The sequence below is a fragment of the Electrona antarctica genome, assembly GCF_951216825.1.
Source record: "Electrona antarctica genome assembly, chromosome: 5".
In the NCBI taxonomy this organism is placed as follows: Eukaryota; Metazoa; Chordata; class Actinopteri; order Myctophiformes; family Myctophidae; genus Electrona; species Electrona antarctica.
The window spans coordinates 45,904,330-45,922,756 of NC_136810.1; the positions used below are offsets into that span (position 1 = coordinate 45,904,330).

General features: G+C 42.8%; 1 protein-coding gene across 1 annotated transcript in view; it reads right to left on the reverse strand.

Annotated features, from left to right (window-relative positions):
• The window catches only part of il34 (interleukin 34), a 35,372-nt gene extending 17,632 nt beyond the window's left edge, over positions 1–17,740 (reverse strand). The window contains exons 1-2 of the mRNA XM_079501680.1: positions 17,421–17,740; positions 11,986–12,310 (exon numbers count right to left, since the gene is read on the reverse strand). Coding sequence (XP_079357806.1) covers positions 11,986–12,031 — 46 coding nt within the window. The 5' untranslated portion in view covers positions 12,032–12,310; positions 17,421–17,740. The remainder of the gene's footprint in view (positions 1–11,985; positions 12,311–17,420) is intronic.
• Between the last annotated feature and the right edge of the window lie 687 nt (positions 17,741–18,427).

Sequence of the window (18,427 nt, forward strand, 5' to 3'; positions counted from 1 at the left end):
AACGGATCCACTGTACCATTCCACCTCCATTTCTCTACCACCATACCCCCCCCACCCCCCTTCATCTTTCTATTATTTTTCTTTCTGTCCTCTCATGCCATCTGTAATCACAGACTCCATCCTGCTATTTCTGGGTACATCTGTTTTTTAACGTGGCTCGCTGTAATTCCACATTTATCCACAATATACAGTACTGTATCATTACAACAGAGATGGTAGGCTACTTGTTGTATACGGGTGTCTGGGTAGCTCAGTCGGTAGGGCACTTGTCTTTGGACCACAAGGTTCTGGTTTTGGATCCCATCATCCCGGGCACCATCAACCCATCAACTATCATGTGTACTGGGGGAGCTGATGCTATATGTGTTGCGCTCAATCACCCAGGGGCCTATAGTGCATTGTAAAGAGCATAGATTATCCAAGATAGCAACAATAAACCACTGTGACTTACACATTTCATTTTTGTTGCAGTCTCTCTCTCTCTCCCTCTCTCATTCGTTCTCGAGCAATATAAACACTTTCCCTTCCCTCATAACTGTGAGCAATGCAACTCCTAACAAATAAATACGCCCTCTCTCGTGCACGCCCGCTCAGTATGTCTGATTCTGTTTGGCAATGTTTTTGGATCTCAATGGAAATATATAAACTGCAGGGATGTGAGAAGAACTCTATCTATCACGAATAAAATGCTGGGACCAAAGGCTATCTGTCTGTGTGCAGTGAAAAGGGGATGGGCCGTTGAAAGCATGGAAAAATAACAGATCTTCAAGCTAAAAACGTGTCGAGTAGAGACGCTGTGTTAGCTAAGCTTGTAGATGTATTTCGCATAACAGCAAGGAGGCTTTTTCCAAAGGAAAGGACGGTGCATAACATAGTATCATAAAAATACAAACTGTACGGTAAATCTGAAATGTGAAAATATAAAATGTAGTGTGTTGGATTTCCTATGGCATGCATTATTGTCTCCACCAGGCCGAAGGCATGGGGGGAGAGTATGTTTTGCACTCCGTCCGTGTGTGTGTCCTTCCTTCCTTCCTTCCGTCCGTCCTTCCGTCCGTCCGTTATCAGCTAATCTCCGGTACCGTTGGCCCGATCCATGCCAAACTTTGCACACACACTCCATGGATGCCAACGATGAACCTCTGCCCCAAATATTCCTCAACGGCCCGTTATAGCGCCACCATGAGGCCGATTTAGGCAAAACACATTTCTGTAGATTACTCGTACACATTTTATCCATACATCACACAATTCGGTATACACTATCTCCATAGTCATGTGATCAACACAGATCTGCACAATTTCCCATGTTCCATCCTGATTGGCTAATATTGGCTTCCAAAGCTCACATGATTGGTCCGTTTCGAACAAAATGCCACAAATCACAAACACAGTGTGCAATTTCCGTGAAATTATACACGCACATTTCCACTAGGCCGAGGACATGCCACTCATTATTTTCCGAATCAGCCTCATGGTGGCGCTATAACAGGCCAATTCCTGTGTTTAGCTATAACTTCATCAATCTGTATACAACTTATGTATGCGCACTCCCTAGAGGCCATGGAAAAACATTGTCTCTGCATCCCTCCACATCTGCCGGTTATAGCGCCACCATGAGGCCGATTTCTGCTAAACACATTGCTTATGTTAGTCGCACAGATTTCATCCAAATCTCACGCAAATCGGTACACATGATCTCTGTAGTCATGTGATCAAGACGAGTCTGTTGGATTTATCAGATTCTACACTGATTGGCTAACATTGCCTTCTAAAGTTTTCAGGAGTGGCCCGTTTCGTTCAAAATGCTGCACATGTCCTGCTCATCCAGAATTCTATCCTCAGAGATTCTATGAGTGATCTGGCTCTGCATTTCCTCAACAAAATGAAGAAAATTGTTGCAAAAAACAAACAAACAAAAAAACATGTTTATATTACTCCTAAACCTTTTGCCAAACATCACACACACTCCTATCCTCCTGGTGGAGACCTGTGCCCAGAAGGGCACTTTTTCTAGTTATTTCTGCATAGAGAGGAAGCAATTGCACTAATGATGTTCTAGACTAGAGCTAGAAGAGACATGGATAAACAATGTGCGCCTTTGGTAATTAGTGTGGAAAGATAACTATTCATTCTTCGATGAGGTGCCGTCCTCAGCCTAAACTCCTGACTAGAATATAGAATAGAATACTCCTGAAGTCTCTAAAACAGTAGTGACTGTGAAAGATTAGATTAACCACACTGTGTAACACTTGTGTAATGTTGTGTCTCCCTCTGTTATGTATTTTTGTTTGTCAGTGATGTTTTATGTGTGGCTGCAGCAGGGGTGAAAGCCCAAGACAAATTTCCTTTCCTTTTCCTTTGACTTTGACCGTGAAGGGATTTGGTCATAAAATGGTTAAAACATTAAAACCCCAATGCAAACACAAGGAAATATATCCACAAAGCTGCAATTTGGAGGTTGAAGCCAACACAGACTGTTGCAATACTTCTAGGCCTTTGACAAGGCATCCAAGGAATCTAGTGGAGATGGAATTACGACCTAAGAATTATATATTATAGCTCAAAATACAAAGTTGCTTGTTATAACCATAGATATATATAAACACTAGATGGCTCAAGGCGGAGTTTCTGACGTCGTTCACCCGGCAGCCATTTTACTTCGGGGCTACAGTACAGTATGTTCAATGGCAGCTCAAACAGAAACAGTCATAACTCGCTCAAATCTTGACGGATTTACAAACGGGTTGGTTTATTACAAACGTTGTCAACGTGACTATGATTCAGGACGCTTATCTGCTTAATTTATGTTTTTTATATGAACGTCGTATAAAAGCATATAAGTATGCGGACGTCTCTGACGTTTATAACAAACCAAACCGTTTGGAAATCGGTTGAAAATTGAGCAAGTTATGGTCATTTAAGAGTACATGCCCCATAGACACAATGTTATGTGTCCCGAGGTAAGATGGCCGCCACGTAACGACGTCGCTCTCCATTGGCCAACAGCGCGGGTGAGCTATCTAGAGTTTATATATATCTATGGTTATAACAAGCATTCAAGAGGCCAAGTGAGAGAGAACCTGAGTAGCAGCTAAGACTGGACCTATCTGCCATGTTTGGTCAAAATGAGTCTTCAGTCTCTAGAACAGGGGTTCTCAACCCGTGGGTCGCGACCCCTCGGGGGGTCGCCAAATTATTTTAGGGGGTCCCCAAATTATTTTCAAAAAAAAAAAAAAAGAAAAGAAATCACGATTTTTCAATAGCTAAATTATAACAATGCTTAAAACGGACTTTTCAAGATGGCGGCAAGCTAGACGGACGTGTGTCTCTCAACTCCGCAGCTTGTTACAAATTATTTAACAAAAAAAACAGACTAATGGAAAAGTGAGCAGTTTTATTTAAGCAACCTGATGATGAATAACAAAAGAATGCCCAAACGAGGTGGCAAAAATCAAGCCAAGTTGAGCTTTGGTTCTGCTGGGTCCAAGGAAAGCGGGGAAGCTAATGCTAGCAACATGGCTGGGGCTGAGAGCTCGGGAGCTGAGATGGAAGACACGGGCCGTCGCTCGGAGAGTGCAAGTTGCTCTATTCTCGAGGCTATCAAGGAGATGAAATCCGAATTCTCACAAAAGTTAGATTCAGTCATGTCGGCGATTGAAGGTATGAAGAAAGAGGTCGGAGATTGCAAAGAACGAGTCAAGGGTGCGGAGACTCGCATCTCTGGCACTGAGGACATTGTTGCTAGCTTACAGGCTAAGGTCCAGGACCTGGAAAAGAAGTACAAGCAAATGGAGCTAAAGGTTCTGAGCGGAGAAACAAGGTCCAGAAGATCCAATGTGAGATTGGTAAATTTGCCAGAGAAGACAGAGGGTTCTGATGCTTGTGACTTTCTCGAGCAGTGGCTGGTAAAAACATTGGACTTAACGTCGAAGCTAACCATTGAAGTGGCCCACAGGATTGGGCCGAGAAGAGAAGACAACGCTCCTCCGAGGACTCTCATCATGAAATTCCTGGACAATAGAGACAAGGTGAAGGTGATGAGGGCTGCTCGAACCAAGGGCCAAATCAAGCACGGGGATACATCTATAAAACTTTATCCCGATTTAACCGACGAGGTGCGCAAGCAGCAAAAAGTTTTTGACTCGGTCCGACAAAAACTTCGAGAGATCCCTGGGCTACGTCAAGGAATAATGTTTCCAGCTAGGTTATTGGTGACATATAAAAACAAAACTCAGTCCTTTGACAAACCAGCGGACGTGGATGACTTTATTCGACGAATAAAAGACGTGTCTGGAGCAGTCAGCAGTGGAGCCGCGGAGAAGTGAGGATGTGAGGTAGGCTGGCTAGCTAGCTAGCCCGAGGCAGCTAAACCAACACGGGGCACAGAACTTTTTATATATCCCTTTAATGTATTTTTTTCTATACAGTAAACCGTGATATAATTTTGATATGTTCAGATCATAGTTGTGCTCGGCACGCGATATTATTTTATACTGAGTTGTACTCTGAATGACGTTAAATGTTTTGGTTTTGGTGTCTCGATTTGTTTTGAATGATATGCTAGCTTGTTGTTATCTTGGAGATACTGTTAGCTGAAGGCTAATATGTTGGGGGCCGTGGGGGTTCTTTTTTTCTCCCCGTCTTTGTTTATGGTTCAGGCTGATGTTTTTTTTTGGTTGGGGAAGCTTTATATTATTATTATCCTATAACTAGATCGTGTGGTTTGTACTTATTATAGTAATTGGGGCTAAATGATGACACTATAGTACCGTGTCTCGGCACGGGACTCAATTTCCCATGATGCATCTGGGTCCCGGTTTTGTATTTCAGTTCCGGATCATTGTACAGACCTAAGGGTCATCTTAATTTTGAGGGAGCACCACTGCTGGTACCCTCCGGTACTACACCCGGATTTATAGTATAGCATTTTGTGTAGTGTCCCCTGCCACAGGGCTTTCATGGCACAACTTTGAAGGGATAGATTGCAGAATAGTGTACTCTTTTGGTACACATTTATATTTCGTTTTACATTAAATACACAATCTAAAATTAAAAGAAGGCAATGGGTGGGGGGGGGGGGATTTAATAAAACCAGGAAAACTATGTTTTTGGATAGTTCACTACTAAGGGTTGTGTGTGCACATGTATGTATATGCATGCATGTGCGTGTATGTGCATGTGTATATACAGTATTATTATACAAAAAATAATTTATTAAAAAATAAAGTATAATTATATTATATATTTAAAAAAAAAAAAAAAAAAAAGAGATGGGGGAAGGGAAAGGATTGAACATCGGTTGTAAAAAAAAATATTTTGTTTTTTTTATTTTATTTTTATTTTCTGCTCAAGGTCTAATACTATGGTTTAAATTCTGTTTTCACTTATATTGGGGGAGGGAGAGTTTATCACGAGGCGAATGGTGATGCTGGGTCATTCCTCACATTGTGTGGAGTGGTCTTTAACCTTTTTGAAGTGGGAAGCAGGGGGGGGGGGGGCAAGCCTACTCGATGGGCTCAGGGGTTTTGGGGTTTTTGTTTTTCAGGCTCACTATCGCAGCCTTTGTTTTCATGTTATGTGTTTATTTGTTTGTTGAAGGCACTGCTCTAAATTCAGGTTCAGAAAAGTCATTTGAGATATGTGATTATGGCTAGAGAATTGGAGGTTAAATTCACTTCATGGAATTGTAGGGGTTTACAAAAAATCAAAAAGGTTAAGCAGGTGATGGGAAGGTTAAAAGATATCCACTCGAGTATTGTCTTTCTCCAGGAAACGCATTTGATACTGAATGAGGATATTAGGATTAGGAAAAGATGGCGAGGGGAGGTGTTTTCAGCACCTTTCACTTCCCAGGCTAGGGGGGTCATGACTCTTATACACAAATCTATCCCATTTAATGTTACTAAGGTAATTGCCGATAAAATGGGGCGATATTTGATAATTCAAGGTAATCTTTTTGCAGAGTGTCTTATTTTGGTAAATATCTACGCACCGAACAATGATGACCCAAAGTTTTTCAGTAACTTATTTATATTATTGACATCTCTTGGGGGTCATTATCTGATAGCGGGGGACTGGAATGTGACCCCTAATCCTACTGAAGATAGATCTACTCATTCAGACAAAACTCACTCTAAAAGTAGGGAAGTTATTCACCAGTTTTCCAAAGACTTAAATCTTAGAGACATATGGAGAGATAGAAACCCTGGTGTATCTGCATACTCATGCTATTCTAGTACATACAAAACGTACAGTAGAATTGATTTATTTCTGGTTTCTGCAAGTCTTGTAAATAGAGTTAAGGACTGTGTGTATGATAGTATCCTAATTTCAGATCATGCTCCTAATAGTTTGATTTATGTAGACCCAGGTCGGATGCGGGACCCCCCTAAGTGGAGGTTTGAGCAGAGATGGCTCCAGGACCCTGAGCTGATAACTTTTTTGGAAGAACAAATAGACACCTATTTTGCTACAAATACGGATGAAACATCGGCAACTATAAGGTGGGAAGCATTTAAGGCTTTTATTAGGGGACAGATTATAAATTTTACGAGCTCCAAAACAAAGAAAAACAAACAAAAAGTTATATTACTGGAATCAAAAATTAAAGCTATGGAAGGTTCTTATTTTAAGAAGCCTTGTCCTAAATTACATCAGGAAATATTATTATTACGTGCACAATATAATGAAATATCCGCTTCCAAAGCAGAAGCTAATTTGTTAAAGCTCAAACAAACTATCTTTGACCAGGGTGAGAAGTCTGGCAGGGTTCTAGCCTGGCGCATTAAACAAATGCAAACTGAAAGAGCAATCAACATGTTAAAAAATGATGTTGGGGAGACGATAGAAGACCCTATCCAAATTTGCGAGGCATTTAGAGATTATTATGGTAAATTATATAGCTCCGAGACAAATCAAGAAGATGTAGTTGAGAGCTCCTTTTTGGATGGAATTAATATTCCTAAAATTCGAGAGGAAGACAGTAAAAAGCTGGGGGCAGATGTGAGTATTGGTGAGATTTTGGAGGCAATGAGTAATATGAAGTCTGGAAAAGCTGCAGGGCCTGATGGTCTGCCGATAGACATTTATAAAAGATTTGCGGGCAGATTGGCGAAACCCCTCTTGGACATGTATACTGAATCTTTTGAAGAGGGAGTATTGCCTCCCACTTTGAGAGGAGCCCTCATTATACTTTTGCCAAAACCTGGTAAATCAAATGATAGATGCGAAAATATGCGTCCAATCAGCCTCTTAAATTCTGATCTTAAGATACTTTGCAAAATACTTGCAAAGAGACTAGAACTTATCCTACCTGAAATTATAGATGAGGACCAGAATGGGTTCATGGTGGCCCGCCAGGGTTTTCACAATGTAAGGAGAGTATTGGATTTATTGCATGTCCAGGAGGGGGCGCCAGATACAGCCTTTTTATCTCTCGATGGGGAAAAAGCTTTCGACCGCGTAGAGTGGCCGTTTCTATTCGAGCTTCTTGGTCGATTTGGCTTGGGGGAGAACTTTTGTAAATGGGTAAGACTGTTGTATAACGATCCATATGCAGAAATACTAACCAACAATAATATATCTAGACCGATTAGGATCCATAGAGGCTGTAGACAGGGATGCCCTTTATCACCACTCTTATTTTTGATCGCAATTGAACCATTTGCAATTGCTGTAAGGGAACATACACTAATTACAGGTATTAATATAGAAAATCTAGAGCACCGCATATCTTTATATGCTGATGATGTAATATTATTCCTGAAAAATGTGGAGATATCTGTCCCAGCTATTCTGGATCTAATAACATCGTATGGTCGCATATCTGGCTACAAAGTAAACAACTCTAAGTCATCCATTATGCTTCTGAACTCGGAAGAAAGATCAAACCCTCCCGGTCATGTTCGTCACTTCAGACCAGTAAATGCCTTTACTTATTTGGGAATCCAAATCGTGCCAAGGTTGGAAGAGGTTGTGAATGCCAATTATAACCCAATTTTAGCCACAATCGAAAATTCAATTAATAGATGGTCAAGTCTTTCAATATCTTTGATCGGCAGAATTAATATACTCAAAATGAATGTACTTCCCAAGCTATTGTATTTGTTTCAGAACGTACCCTTGTCACCTCCACCAAACTTCTTTTCTAGAACCAGGAAATTGTTTACCAACTTTATTTGGAACAATAGACGTCCTAGACTTAGATTGTCCTTACTTTGTCTACCCTATGATAGGGGAGGATTACAGTGTCCTAACTTGCTGTGGTATTTTTGGGCAGCTCAATTGAGAACACTAATGTTCTACTTTACAACGGATGCGGCGCCGGCATGGAAAGATGTGGAATCAAGCTCCTTGAAGTTACCACTCCCCCTTTATATTTACTCAGATACTTATAAAAACCTAAAAAGAATTACAAGCAATCCTATAGTTAAAACAATGATTGAAGTCTGGCATGAGGTTAATATATTTTTGGGAGAACATCCACGTCTCTCTCGCTTCAGCCCAATATGGGGTAATAATCAATTTGTGCCAGGTAGAGCTGATGGGGGGTTTAAATTGTGGGCTGATAGGGGAATAGGTCAATTAAGGGATGTATTTGAGAGGGGTCGGGGGAGTATGCTCTCGTTTGAGGAACTGGTCATTAAATATGATATCCCTCGCAAACACTTCTTTAAATATCTGCAACTGAGGGACTTTATTAGAACTAATCTGGGGCAATCCATGCTGGCCCCATCCATGTCTGTGCTGGAGAAAGCTTTGGTTAATGACCCATTCGGAAGGGGGTTAATATCAGATTTCTACGCCCTATTGGTTGACTTTTCTCCGGAATCCTCGGAAGATAGGCTTAATGCCTGGAGAACAGATATTCAGGAGGATTTAACAGTGGAACAATGGAGTACGGCTTGTGCACAAGCTCAATCCCAGACTGGGAATACTCGTCTAAAACTTCTACAATACAATTGGCTTATGAGAGTGTACATTACACCAGTTAAACTTAATAAGTATAATTGTAATATTCCAGATGTATGCACCAGATGTGGTGAAGATAGAGGCACATTGTTCCACTGTCTATGGTCCTGTCCAAAATTGATTGAGTTTTGGGGGAAGGTCGGGCAGGAAATACAGAAGATTTTGTCAATAAATATTGTACCAGAACCAAAGTTCTTCCTGCTCGGTCTATATCCGGAGGGACACAAGATAAAGCGTAATGAACAAATGTTTATAGATATATGTCTTTTACAAGCTAAGAGAGTGATAGCATTGACCTGGAAGAGGCCGGACAAACCAAGTATTACACAGTGGTTCAGAGAATTGTCTTTATGTCTACCTTTGGAAAAGATTGCATACATTCTTAAGGACAAACAAGAAATGTTTCAGGAGGTGTGGGGCCGTTTTATGAGATACATAAAGAACAATAATTTGTCACATCTAATGGATGGAGCTGAAGAGGAGTAGTGCTGTTGTTGTTGTTGTTTTTTGTTTTGTTTTGTTGTTTTTGGTTATTGTTGTTTTGCTTTCTTTATATCAGTAATTGTCTTGTACTGTTCATTGTTGTTTTTTGTATATGTGTATTGTCATTTGTGTGTAAAAAGGAAAATAAATATATTGTTGAAAAAAAAAAAAAAAAAACAATGCTTAAAACACCAAAAGGGGTTCCCGCCCAAAATGGTTTAAGGTTATTGTAGCAGTCAATTTCGGGAGTCGGGAGGGGGCGGGGGGGGGGGGGATTGGGGGGTCCCGAGACATTGCCAAAGCATTTCCGGGGGTCCCCGACCAAAAAGGTCTGCTCTAGAACAGAAGAAATGGCTGAATAAATGAACTGAGATGATATATGCTAAAAATCCTCAAATGCATATTGTTCCAATGCTCTCACATCCACTCTGCTTGTGTGCATGTGTGTATGCGTGCGTGCGTGTGTGTCAGTGTTGATTTCATCAACTAAAACTAAGACGAAAAATGTTCGCCGACTACCTTTTTTCACAGACGAAAACTAAATGGAAACTAAATGAAAACTAAGCTATGATGACTAAAACTAAGACTAAATATACGGACAATTTCGTCAACAAATAAAAACTAGACTAAAATGTTAGGAAGGGACTAGTGTACAAGAGATCCAGTATAAGTCATTTTACACTTGGTTGCATGCTGAAAATAGCAGATCTACAAGATCACAACGTGTCGTGCTGTGGCGCGTTGTGAGCTTGTAGATCGGCTATTTTCAGCAAGTGTAAAAACAGTCATTACGATGGCATCAAAGCCTGCCAAAACACATTTTAGTCGACTAAAACTAGACTAACACTAAGACATTCCAGGTGACTCAAATGCTGCCAAAAACACTGGTGTGTGTCATATATTGTAATATTCCATTAACATGTATTCAAGAGAAACAGATGTTACAGTCAGAATTGTGTGTGTGTGCGTGCGTGCGTGCGTGCGTGCGTGCGTGCGTGCGTGCGTGCGAAGCATATCTCGTAAGTGGTTTCATTGCTCAAGTGCAAGCATGGGTCATTTTGACGTCCATGTTTCCCTGTTAACCTCCCCGTTAACCTCATCTCCAAGGAGAATGATAGAGATCAAGGCAGAAAGAGGAATGGAGGGATCCGAAAACTAAGGCGGTTGTCGGTTGGGAACAAAAAAAGTCTAAAAACCCCACTAGACTAAAGTGTTTGAACCAAATGACACAGCCATCCTTAGAGCCCTGGCCTGCAATCTCAAATGAATGTGCCATTTTTTGTTTATAATATTATATGATTATTGTCTCCTCCGGCACCGTTGGCCAGATCAACGGAAAACTGTGCACACACACTCCCTGCATGCCAGAGCATAACCTCTGCCCCAATGATTTCACATCAGACTGTTATAGCGCCACCTGGAGGCCAGTTCTTTGCAAAAACTCTTTTTGAATAAGTACTCCTACAGATTTTGTCCAAACATCACACAAATCGGTACACAGTGTCTCTATAGTCATGTGATCAAATTGTTCATATCCCTGATTGGTTAAGATTGTTCCTAAGTTTGGAGGAGTGATCTTTCCCACATTCCAACTAGAACAACTTGAGCTTGAACTTCACAATGAAGTTGACCATTATAAAACAGATATTTCCGGCCCTTTATTAAGATTGGCACATTCAAAAGTCACTGTAAAATATCCGGGACCATGCAGGCTTTGTCACAGTAAATACATATGGCAGTTGGCAACCACGTTTTAGTGCTGCAATGTTCAATCTACAATTTATGTGAATGATAGTTAAAAGTCACAAGTGAGGGGCACTCTTATCATACATCATACAATCAAATCATCACATTCCGTGGTACACACAAACACACAGCTGGGCATAGGATAAGATCACACCCCAGTGTGAAGTCTGTGGTGCCTTTGATGAGTTATCATACATCATACAATCAAATCATCACATTCCGTGGTACACACAAACACACAGCTGGGCATAGGATAAGATCACACCCCAGTGTGAAGTCTGTGGTGCCTTTGATGAGTTGATCTGCTGCACCCACACGGACATGAAGGTGCACAGGAAGTTCCATGGCATTCCAGCCTGTGGTTTTTGAGATACTGTTACAACACTGTCTGTCCATGTTCGATGGACAGACCAATCAACTGACCAACTCTGTCATTACAGCTGCGCCAGCTAGTGGGGTTAAAAAGGAAAGTGTGCTTGCACAATGCGAATGCCATCTCCATATCCACTTTTCACTCTCACCCTCATATCTCTCATATATATGCCCCACACACACACACACACACACACACACACACACACACACACACACACACACACACACACACACACACACACACAGTGAATCCTTTACTTTGACACAAAAATACATGTGAGAGCGGTTTGAGATTAAACATTTTAGCACAGAATGAAATAAGCCCCCTCTGGTGACATCGCTGATGTCATATGGGTACCACCATAACATCACTGATGTCACCAGAGAACACAAACACATGTCTCTTACCAAACAGGCCTCCCAGCAGGCAGCTTGATATGGATGGCTGGATCATATTCTGACTTGAGCTCCGACCTTCAGTTACCCAGCGCCGTCAGAAGAACTCTGTGTGTATACACGTGCGCGCGCACACACACACACACTGACACACACTTTAGTCCACGGTTCGACAGTGTGATCAGTGGGAACGGATTGTGATGGAGACAGACCTCAGAGATTCCTCAGGTTCTCCTAGTGTTGCCAAACATTGCTGAATCAGCAGAAAAGCCATTCATTCACACAGGTCCACTGGTTGGTATTCCCTGTTCCTCTGCGTCTTATTGCCCTGGAGAGCCTGAAAGCATGAGGTACAGAAAAAAGGTAAGCATTAAGGTAACACGCATCAAGAAAGGAATTCAGGACAAAACATATGGGGGTGGTGGGAGGCAAATGTGTAGTCACACTGACAGAGACCGGTGATACCACAGTGAAAGAGTTTGAAAGCATCATAAATAATAAACTCATTGAAACCCATTCAGTAGTTCATAGTTTGATTCAACAAGTGTAGTATTGTGGCAAAAATATAACCTTCACTGAGGCCTAGACAATACAATTGTCAAATAAATCTGAGAGTATACAGAGGTATGGTTACAATACAAATGGATAACGGTTTCACACCGTATGTGTACAACATTTCTTGCTTTGGGGGTCATACTGAATGTGCGCACTAGACCCATGCTCTGTGGTTGATTTATGGACATGGTAATGTGATGCCTTTGGCTATTATGCAGACCTCTAAAAACTGTGCCATTTTGTCAGCACTCCCCCCCCGCTAAATGACAGTAATAATTATGTAAATAACTATCAATATCAAAAGACATTCACTGATACGAATCCCAAATTTGAGGCACTCCTGCTATGGAAGTCGGGGTCACAGACAGCGATGAATAGCAGCATTGTCTTCCATCCAGTACAGTGCCCCAAAAAGTAATGCGATTCCCAAAGCAAAAATGAGTCAGTTACTGACAGCCAGTCTGAAACAGGCAGCACTGTTACAGTGGCAATGTGAAATTAGTGACCCTGACTTGTTTTGGCTCGTTTTACCAAAGTGATGGGAGTTAAACACACCTACATGGATGCTGCCGAGTCCCGACACCGGAACATCAGTGGACAATTACTTAATATTATTTTCGCTAACGAGGGCATTCAACAATCATCGTTTTCATGAGCCTGTGCTGTGAGTGTGAGGCTTGAAAGGCTGGATCTGTGGTAAGAGGTGGACTGTTAATAAGTAACCACTGCACACACTATTTGTGAATGGCAAGACGACTTCCTGAAGTTCCTGACCCATAGTGCAGAGTGCTGCATGCACCAATACAGAACAACAATACAGAAAAGAATTCTATTGCAATGGTTTTCAACCCTTTTCGTATCAAGGTCCATTATTTATTCGGCATTAACTCTTGAGAGCGTACATTTTAAATGTGGTTTCATTTTACATAAGGGTCCATTTGGTTACCAACTCTCCATCATTTAGCTGTGGACCACCTGGAACCCCCTCAAGGACCTCTGGTGGTGAAAACAATGGACGTTTTTTGGGGGAAATCACCCTCTCCTCCTTGCAACGACGTAGAGTCTGTGGGGGCCGGGGGGCCAGGGCCCCCATGAGGAATTGGACCAGGGATCTCGGCCCCCATGAGGAATTGGACCTGAATATATATTCGCCTCGGTTCGTCCCGTTTGTGCCGCATCAGGTCGCGCCCGTTCGCGCAATTCTCGTCTTGCATTGACTGTGTATACAATCGTGCCGCTCTAACCATCCAAGTCTGGCACCTTAACACGTACTGTCCGGGGCGGGGGTGGTGGGGGGATCTACACATGCAGATCAGGCATTGAAATGCTAATCTGGGTGCTTAACCTGGCAGGTATGTGTGTGAGGAGCTGATCACAGTCACAGATAGAGGGAAAGTGTTATATTTGGCCTATTATTTATGCTATATATTATTGACCGCGTCTGTGTCACAGTCTCACAGTCACAGACATTGTGCACACGAGAGAGAGAGAGAGAGAGGGAGAGGGAGAGAGAGAGAGAGAGAGGGAGAGGGGTGCTGCGTGTTAAAAAATAAATAGGCTACTCATCTTTGTGTTCTGTTTCACCTTATTGCTGCGTGACCATCACAGGGAAAAGCAACAAGGGGTTTAGACGCGAAAAAGTCCGTTGTGGAGAAAATGAACTATAGCCTATGCACTCCTCACAGAGTGATTAGACTACTAATGAGTGACAGGTGATGCCACTTTTGGAGCGTGGCTGAGGATGTCTGTTGGAGAGAGTGTGAGTGAGACAGAACCTGCCGAGGCGGACAGGACTATAGCCTGCAATCATGGCATTTAAACATGCTCTTCTGTTTATAAACTAAACACTGTTTAAAAAGTGTTACAAATAAGTGTTTAGAACCTAAACGCTTGAGTTTAGTGTGAAAAGAAAAAACAACAACTTTTTTTTTGCCCCCCACAATGAGTGGACAATAAGATTACCAAAAACACAAAGAGCTAGCACTAAATAACCACAACAGGTCTTTGAGTGTTCAAATCGAACCAAGTGTACCCTCTCAGAGTCATGGTGTACTTGGAAATAAAGCTAGCAAATTAATGAGCTCAACAAATTAAGCATTAATTGCCTGTTTGAATGTGCATGCTCAAGTATAGTATGACACAAAAAACAGGGTGATACTAATGTGTTGGATAACTGGGGTGCATACTTAGTTTAGACTAGTCATTGGCTAGACATGGGTTAAGGTTAGGTTTAGGTGTGCTGCCCCGTGGGAGGTTAGGTTTAGGGTGAGGGTTTGAGATAGGTTGTAGTTGTAGCTTGTAGTTGTAGGACTAATGACTTGTCTTTAGAACCAATGACTAGTCTAAACAAAAAACTGTCCAAACTAAATAGGCCTACTGCACCTGGATAACTTCATGTGTGTTTTGACAGTAGAGCAGATAGTGTCAACAGTCATAGCCAGTAGGCATATTATAGGCTCGACTGCTATGAGACTAATCTGACAGGCCATTACGCCAGGGCTCCACCGGACGCGTTGCGTTGCGTCTGCGTCGCGTCAAAAAACGCACCGGTTCAATTTTAATGCACGCGTCGCGTCTCCGTCAACGCGGGCAGTGGAGCCACCCTTCATTGATTAAAAAGGGAACATTCCCTGACGGTGACGGAGACGCGACGCTGACGCGCCCGGTGGAGCCCGGCCGTTACGGCCGGGCTCCACCGGGCGCGTCAGCGTCGCGTCTCCGGGAATGTTCCCTTTTGTTCCCTTTTTAATCAATGTTCCCTTTTTAATCAATGAAGGGTGGCTCCACTGCATTAAAATTGAACCGGTGCGTTTTTTGACGCGACGCAGACGCAACGCGACGCAGACGCAACGCAACGCGTCCGGTGGAGCCCGGCCGTTACGGCCGGGCTCCACCGGGCGCGTCAGCGTCGCGTCTCCGTCACCGTCAGGGAATGTTCCCTTTTTAATCAATGAAGGGTGGCTCCACTGCCCGCGTTGACGGAGACGCGACGCGTGCATTAAAATTGAACCGGTGCGTTTTTTGACGCGACGCAGACGCAACGCAACGCGTCCGGTGGAGCCCTGGCGTTAGGCTACACTGTTTATTTCATATCTGCGTATCCCGATTAATTGAATATGAAGGACCACAATGGAAACAAGCCATATAGGCTTTCTTGTGTTTTAAATCCTATAGCAGACATTAGTTGTATTGAACTGTATTCCTGTGTTTTTTTCCCCTGCAAACTAGCTGTTAACAAAGTATTCAATCAAAGTTAAATGGCCAATAGCCAGCGGGCTGATTCAATCAGAAGGATTAGTTTCCTCTAAATTCACTTTACTTTTCTCTCTAGCTGATGCCAAATTAAAACAGGGAACATCAGGAGACCAACCGAAGTTACCGAACTGTGGCAGCGGTGGCCGAACGGATAGCGGCGCGGTCTAGATACCGGAAGGTTCCCAGTTCGAACCAGCCGTCCGACACGTTAAAATTACCACCGCTGAAATGCCCTTGAACAAGGCATCAACCACTACGATGAAATGTGTTCTATGAGCAGGGCCTGGCTGGAAACAAGTTCTTGAGCTTAGCCCAGATACCCTGGGTAAATATAGATTTCATTTCATTTCATTTCATTTATTAAAACACTAAAGCAGCTGCCGCGTTTAATTAGCCTATAGGCCTAATCTTTTTGATGTGCAGCAGTGCGACAATAAAGTCGCATGCTTCCTATAACCAAGGGAGAACGCTCTGTTTCGTTGCAGCCTGCAGGTTCTATATGCACGAGATTTGAGCGCTATGCAGAGTTTTGGAGCGTGTAATATTTGAGTGGTGAGCGGAGCAGGCGAAGCGAAGGTCTTTATATAGGCCTAATGCCTGGTACGCCCACCATAGCATGTCATCATAATGTACACATATACATTACAATCATATAGATAGCCAGGCTACTGTAGGATAGCGCGGTAAGCGCCGAGATTGGTGGGGATATTTTTAGTCGCTCCTATTTGGGTGACGTCTGGTGGGCTGTGACCTCTCGCTTGTTGTGAATGTGTGCCATGCGGTCGGTTCAAGTGGCTGCTCAGCTGAACTACTGTGAACAATTGGGCTAAGAAAAGAAATTGTGCTGAGTTCAGCAGCTCGGATGAGGATATACTATCATTTACAGTAACCAAATGAAATCTGTAGCTGCACCTGGTGGTGAAATGAAAGTTGAAACATATGATGAGGTCACTGAGCTCAAGCAACCCCTCTCTCTCTCTCTCATGGCATGGGTGAAATCAATGTTTGCATTTTCAAGTAAACTTGCAGCAAAGGTCAGTGGTTCCCCTGGCCTCCACGCAGGGTTAGGGTTGCACTGGTGAGAATAACCCCACCGAGCCACGTACACGACCCGTCATGACAGACATGCGTTCAGGTGACAGGTCCATAATATATTATGAATTTGATATCTATATTTTTAACTCTTAAATTGACTCTCGATCTGGTCAACTCGGTGTCCGGGACACACGTGCGCACAGAGAGAGAGAGAGAGAGAGAGAGAGAGAGACTTCTTGGGGAGACGTCTTGGGGCTGCATGAGTTCATTATGGATCTTTCTTCCCATAATATAGCCACATTCATAATTCCTATGGATTAGGCTACTTGTCTGTATAGGCTAACTAAAACAAACATTGCATATCTGATATCTGCTAACAACTCACGTATATTGCAGAATTACACGAGCTACCTACGACACGTTACAAATGAAACCATAAACCTTTATTACCAAGCTAAGCAAACCGTTTTTCGAGCGCCCCTGTTGAAGCAGAAGCAAACACCTGGAGAAAGTGAAAGCACGAGCTGTAGCCTAATACCCGAGCCCCCAACATCAAAGTATATAGTAATATAGTAAATGATATTATATATGAGGCTACATACCTGTTTCTCCAGGGAATGTTGGCCTTTTTTTAAAACTCGCAAAGGTGCAGAATCGCAGAAACAAACAGCAGCGCGTACAGCCTACTGTCACACACATTGACAAAAGGAGACTTGAACCAATAAAGCTAAACTTCAGTTCCACGCCGATGCAGGAGGATTAGCGGTATATCCGTTCAGAGATGGTGTGTTAATGGGCAGTCGTTAAACTTCGCAGCAAAGGAATCCGGGTCTCGGCAAAAAAAATAAAAAAATAAAAGTAATTTAGGAAAGTCCAGTGGCAGTGCGTCTCTCTCTCCCCACGACCCACGTTGTCGCGGTGCGCTCCGTCCCTGTGTTCATGCCAAGTGCGCAACAGCCCACTGTGGGTTCCAGGCTCCAGCGCCTTTCTGCTCTCCTCCCCTAATAGGTGATAGACCTACGTAAACTGTCGTCACAGTGCTGAATGCTGCTGTGTAAACCAAATTATATCTGGACAATTTTTACTTTCACTTTCGACACGTCACTCACAGTCTGTCCCAGACGCACAGACGGTCATACAAAGTCGATTTTGTTCAATATATAATATAATAGCTTAATAAAGCCCAATTATCCGCCTTTTGCAATTGAAATCGCAATTACTGCTAACGTGGAGCCAAACATCATACTTACATGTGATATAGTTCAATCATGTTGTCATTATGATAGCCTTTTCCCCTCTGTGTGCACTGCACATCTTTCTCAGGGGACTTTCAATACATTTCGTCACCTTTGTAAAGGTGTCTCTGGTAGTCTGGTAGGCCTAGTATAAACACATCTCACAAAGTCTGAAATTCAGTTAACCTAGGAGAATCTAGCTGTGACAGGTGAGGAAAGTTGGGGTCCATCTATCCATCTTCAACCGCTTATCCGTAGTTGGGTCACGGGGGCAACAGCTCCACCAGAGAGCTCCAGACATTTCTCTCCAGAGCTACATTAGTAACTTCCTCCTGGGGGATCCCGAGGCGTTCCAAGGCCAGTGAGTCAATGTA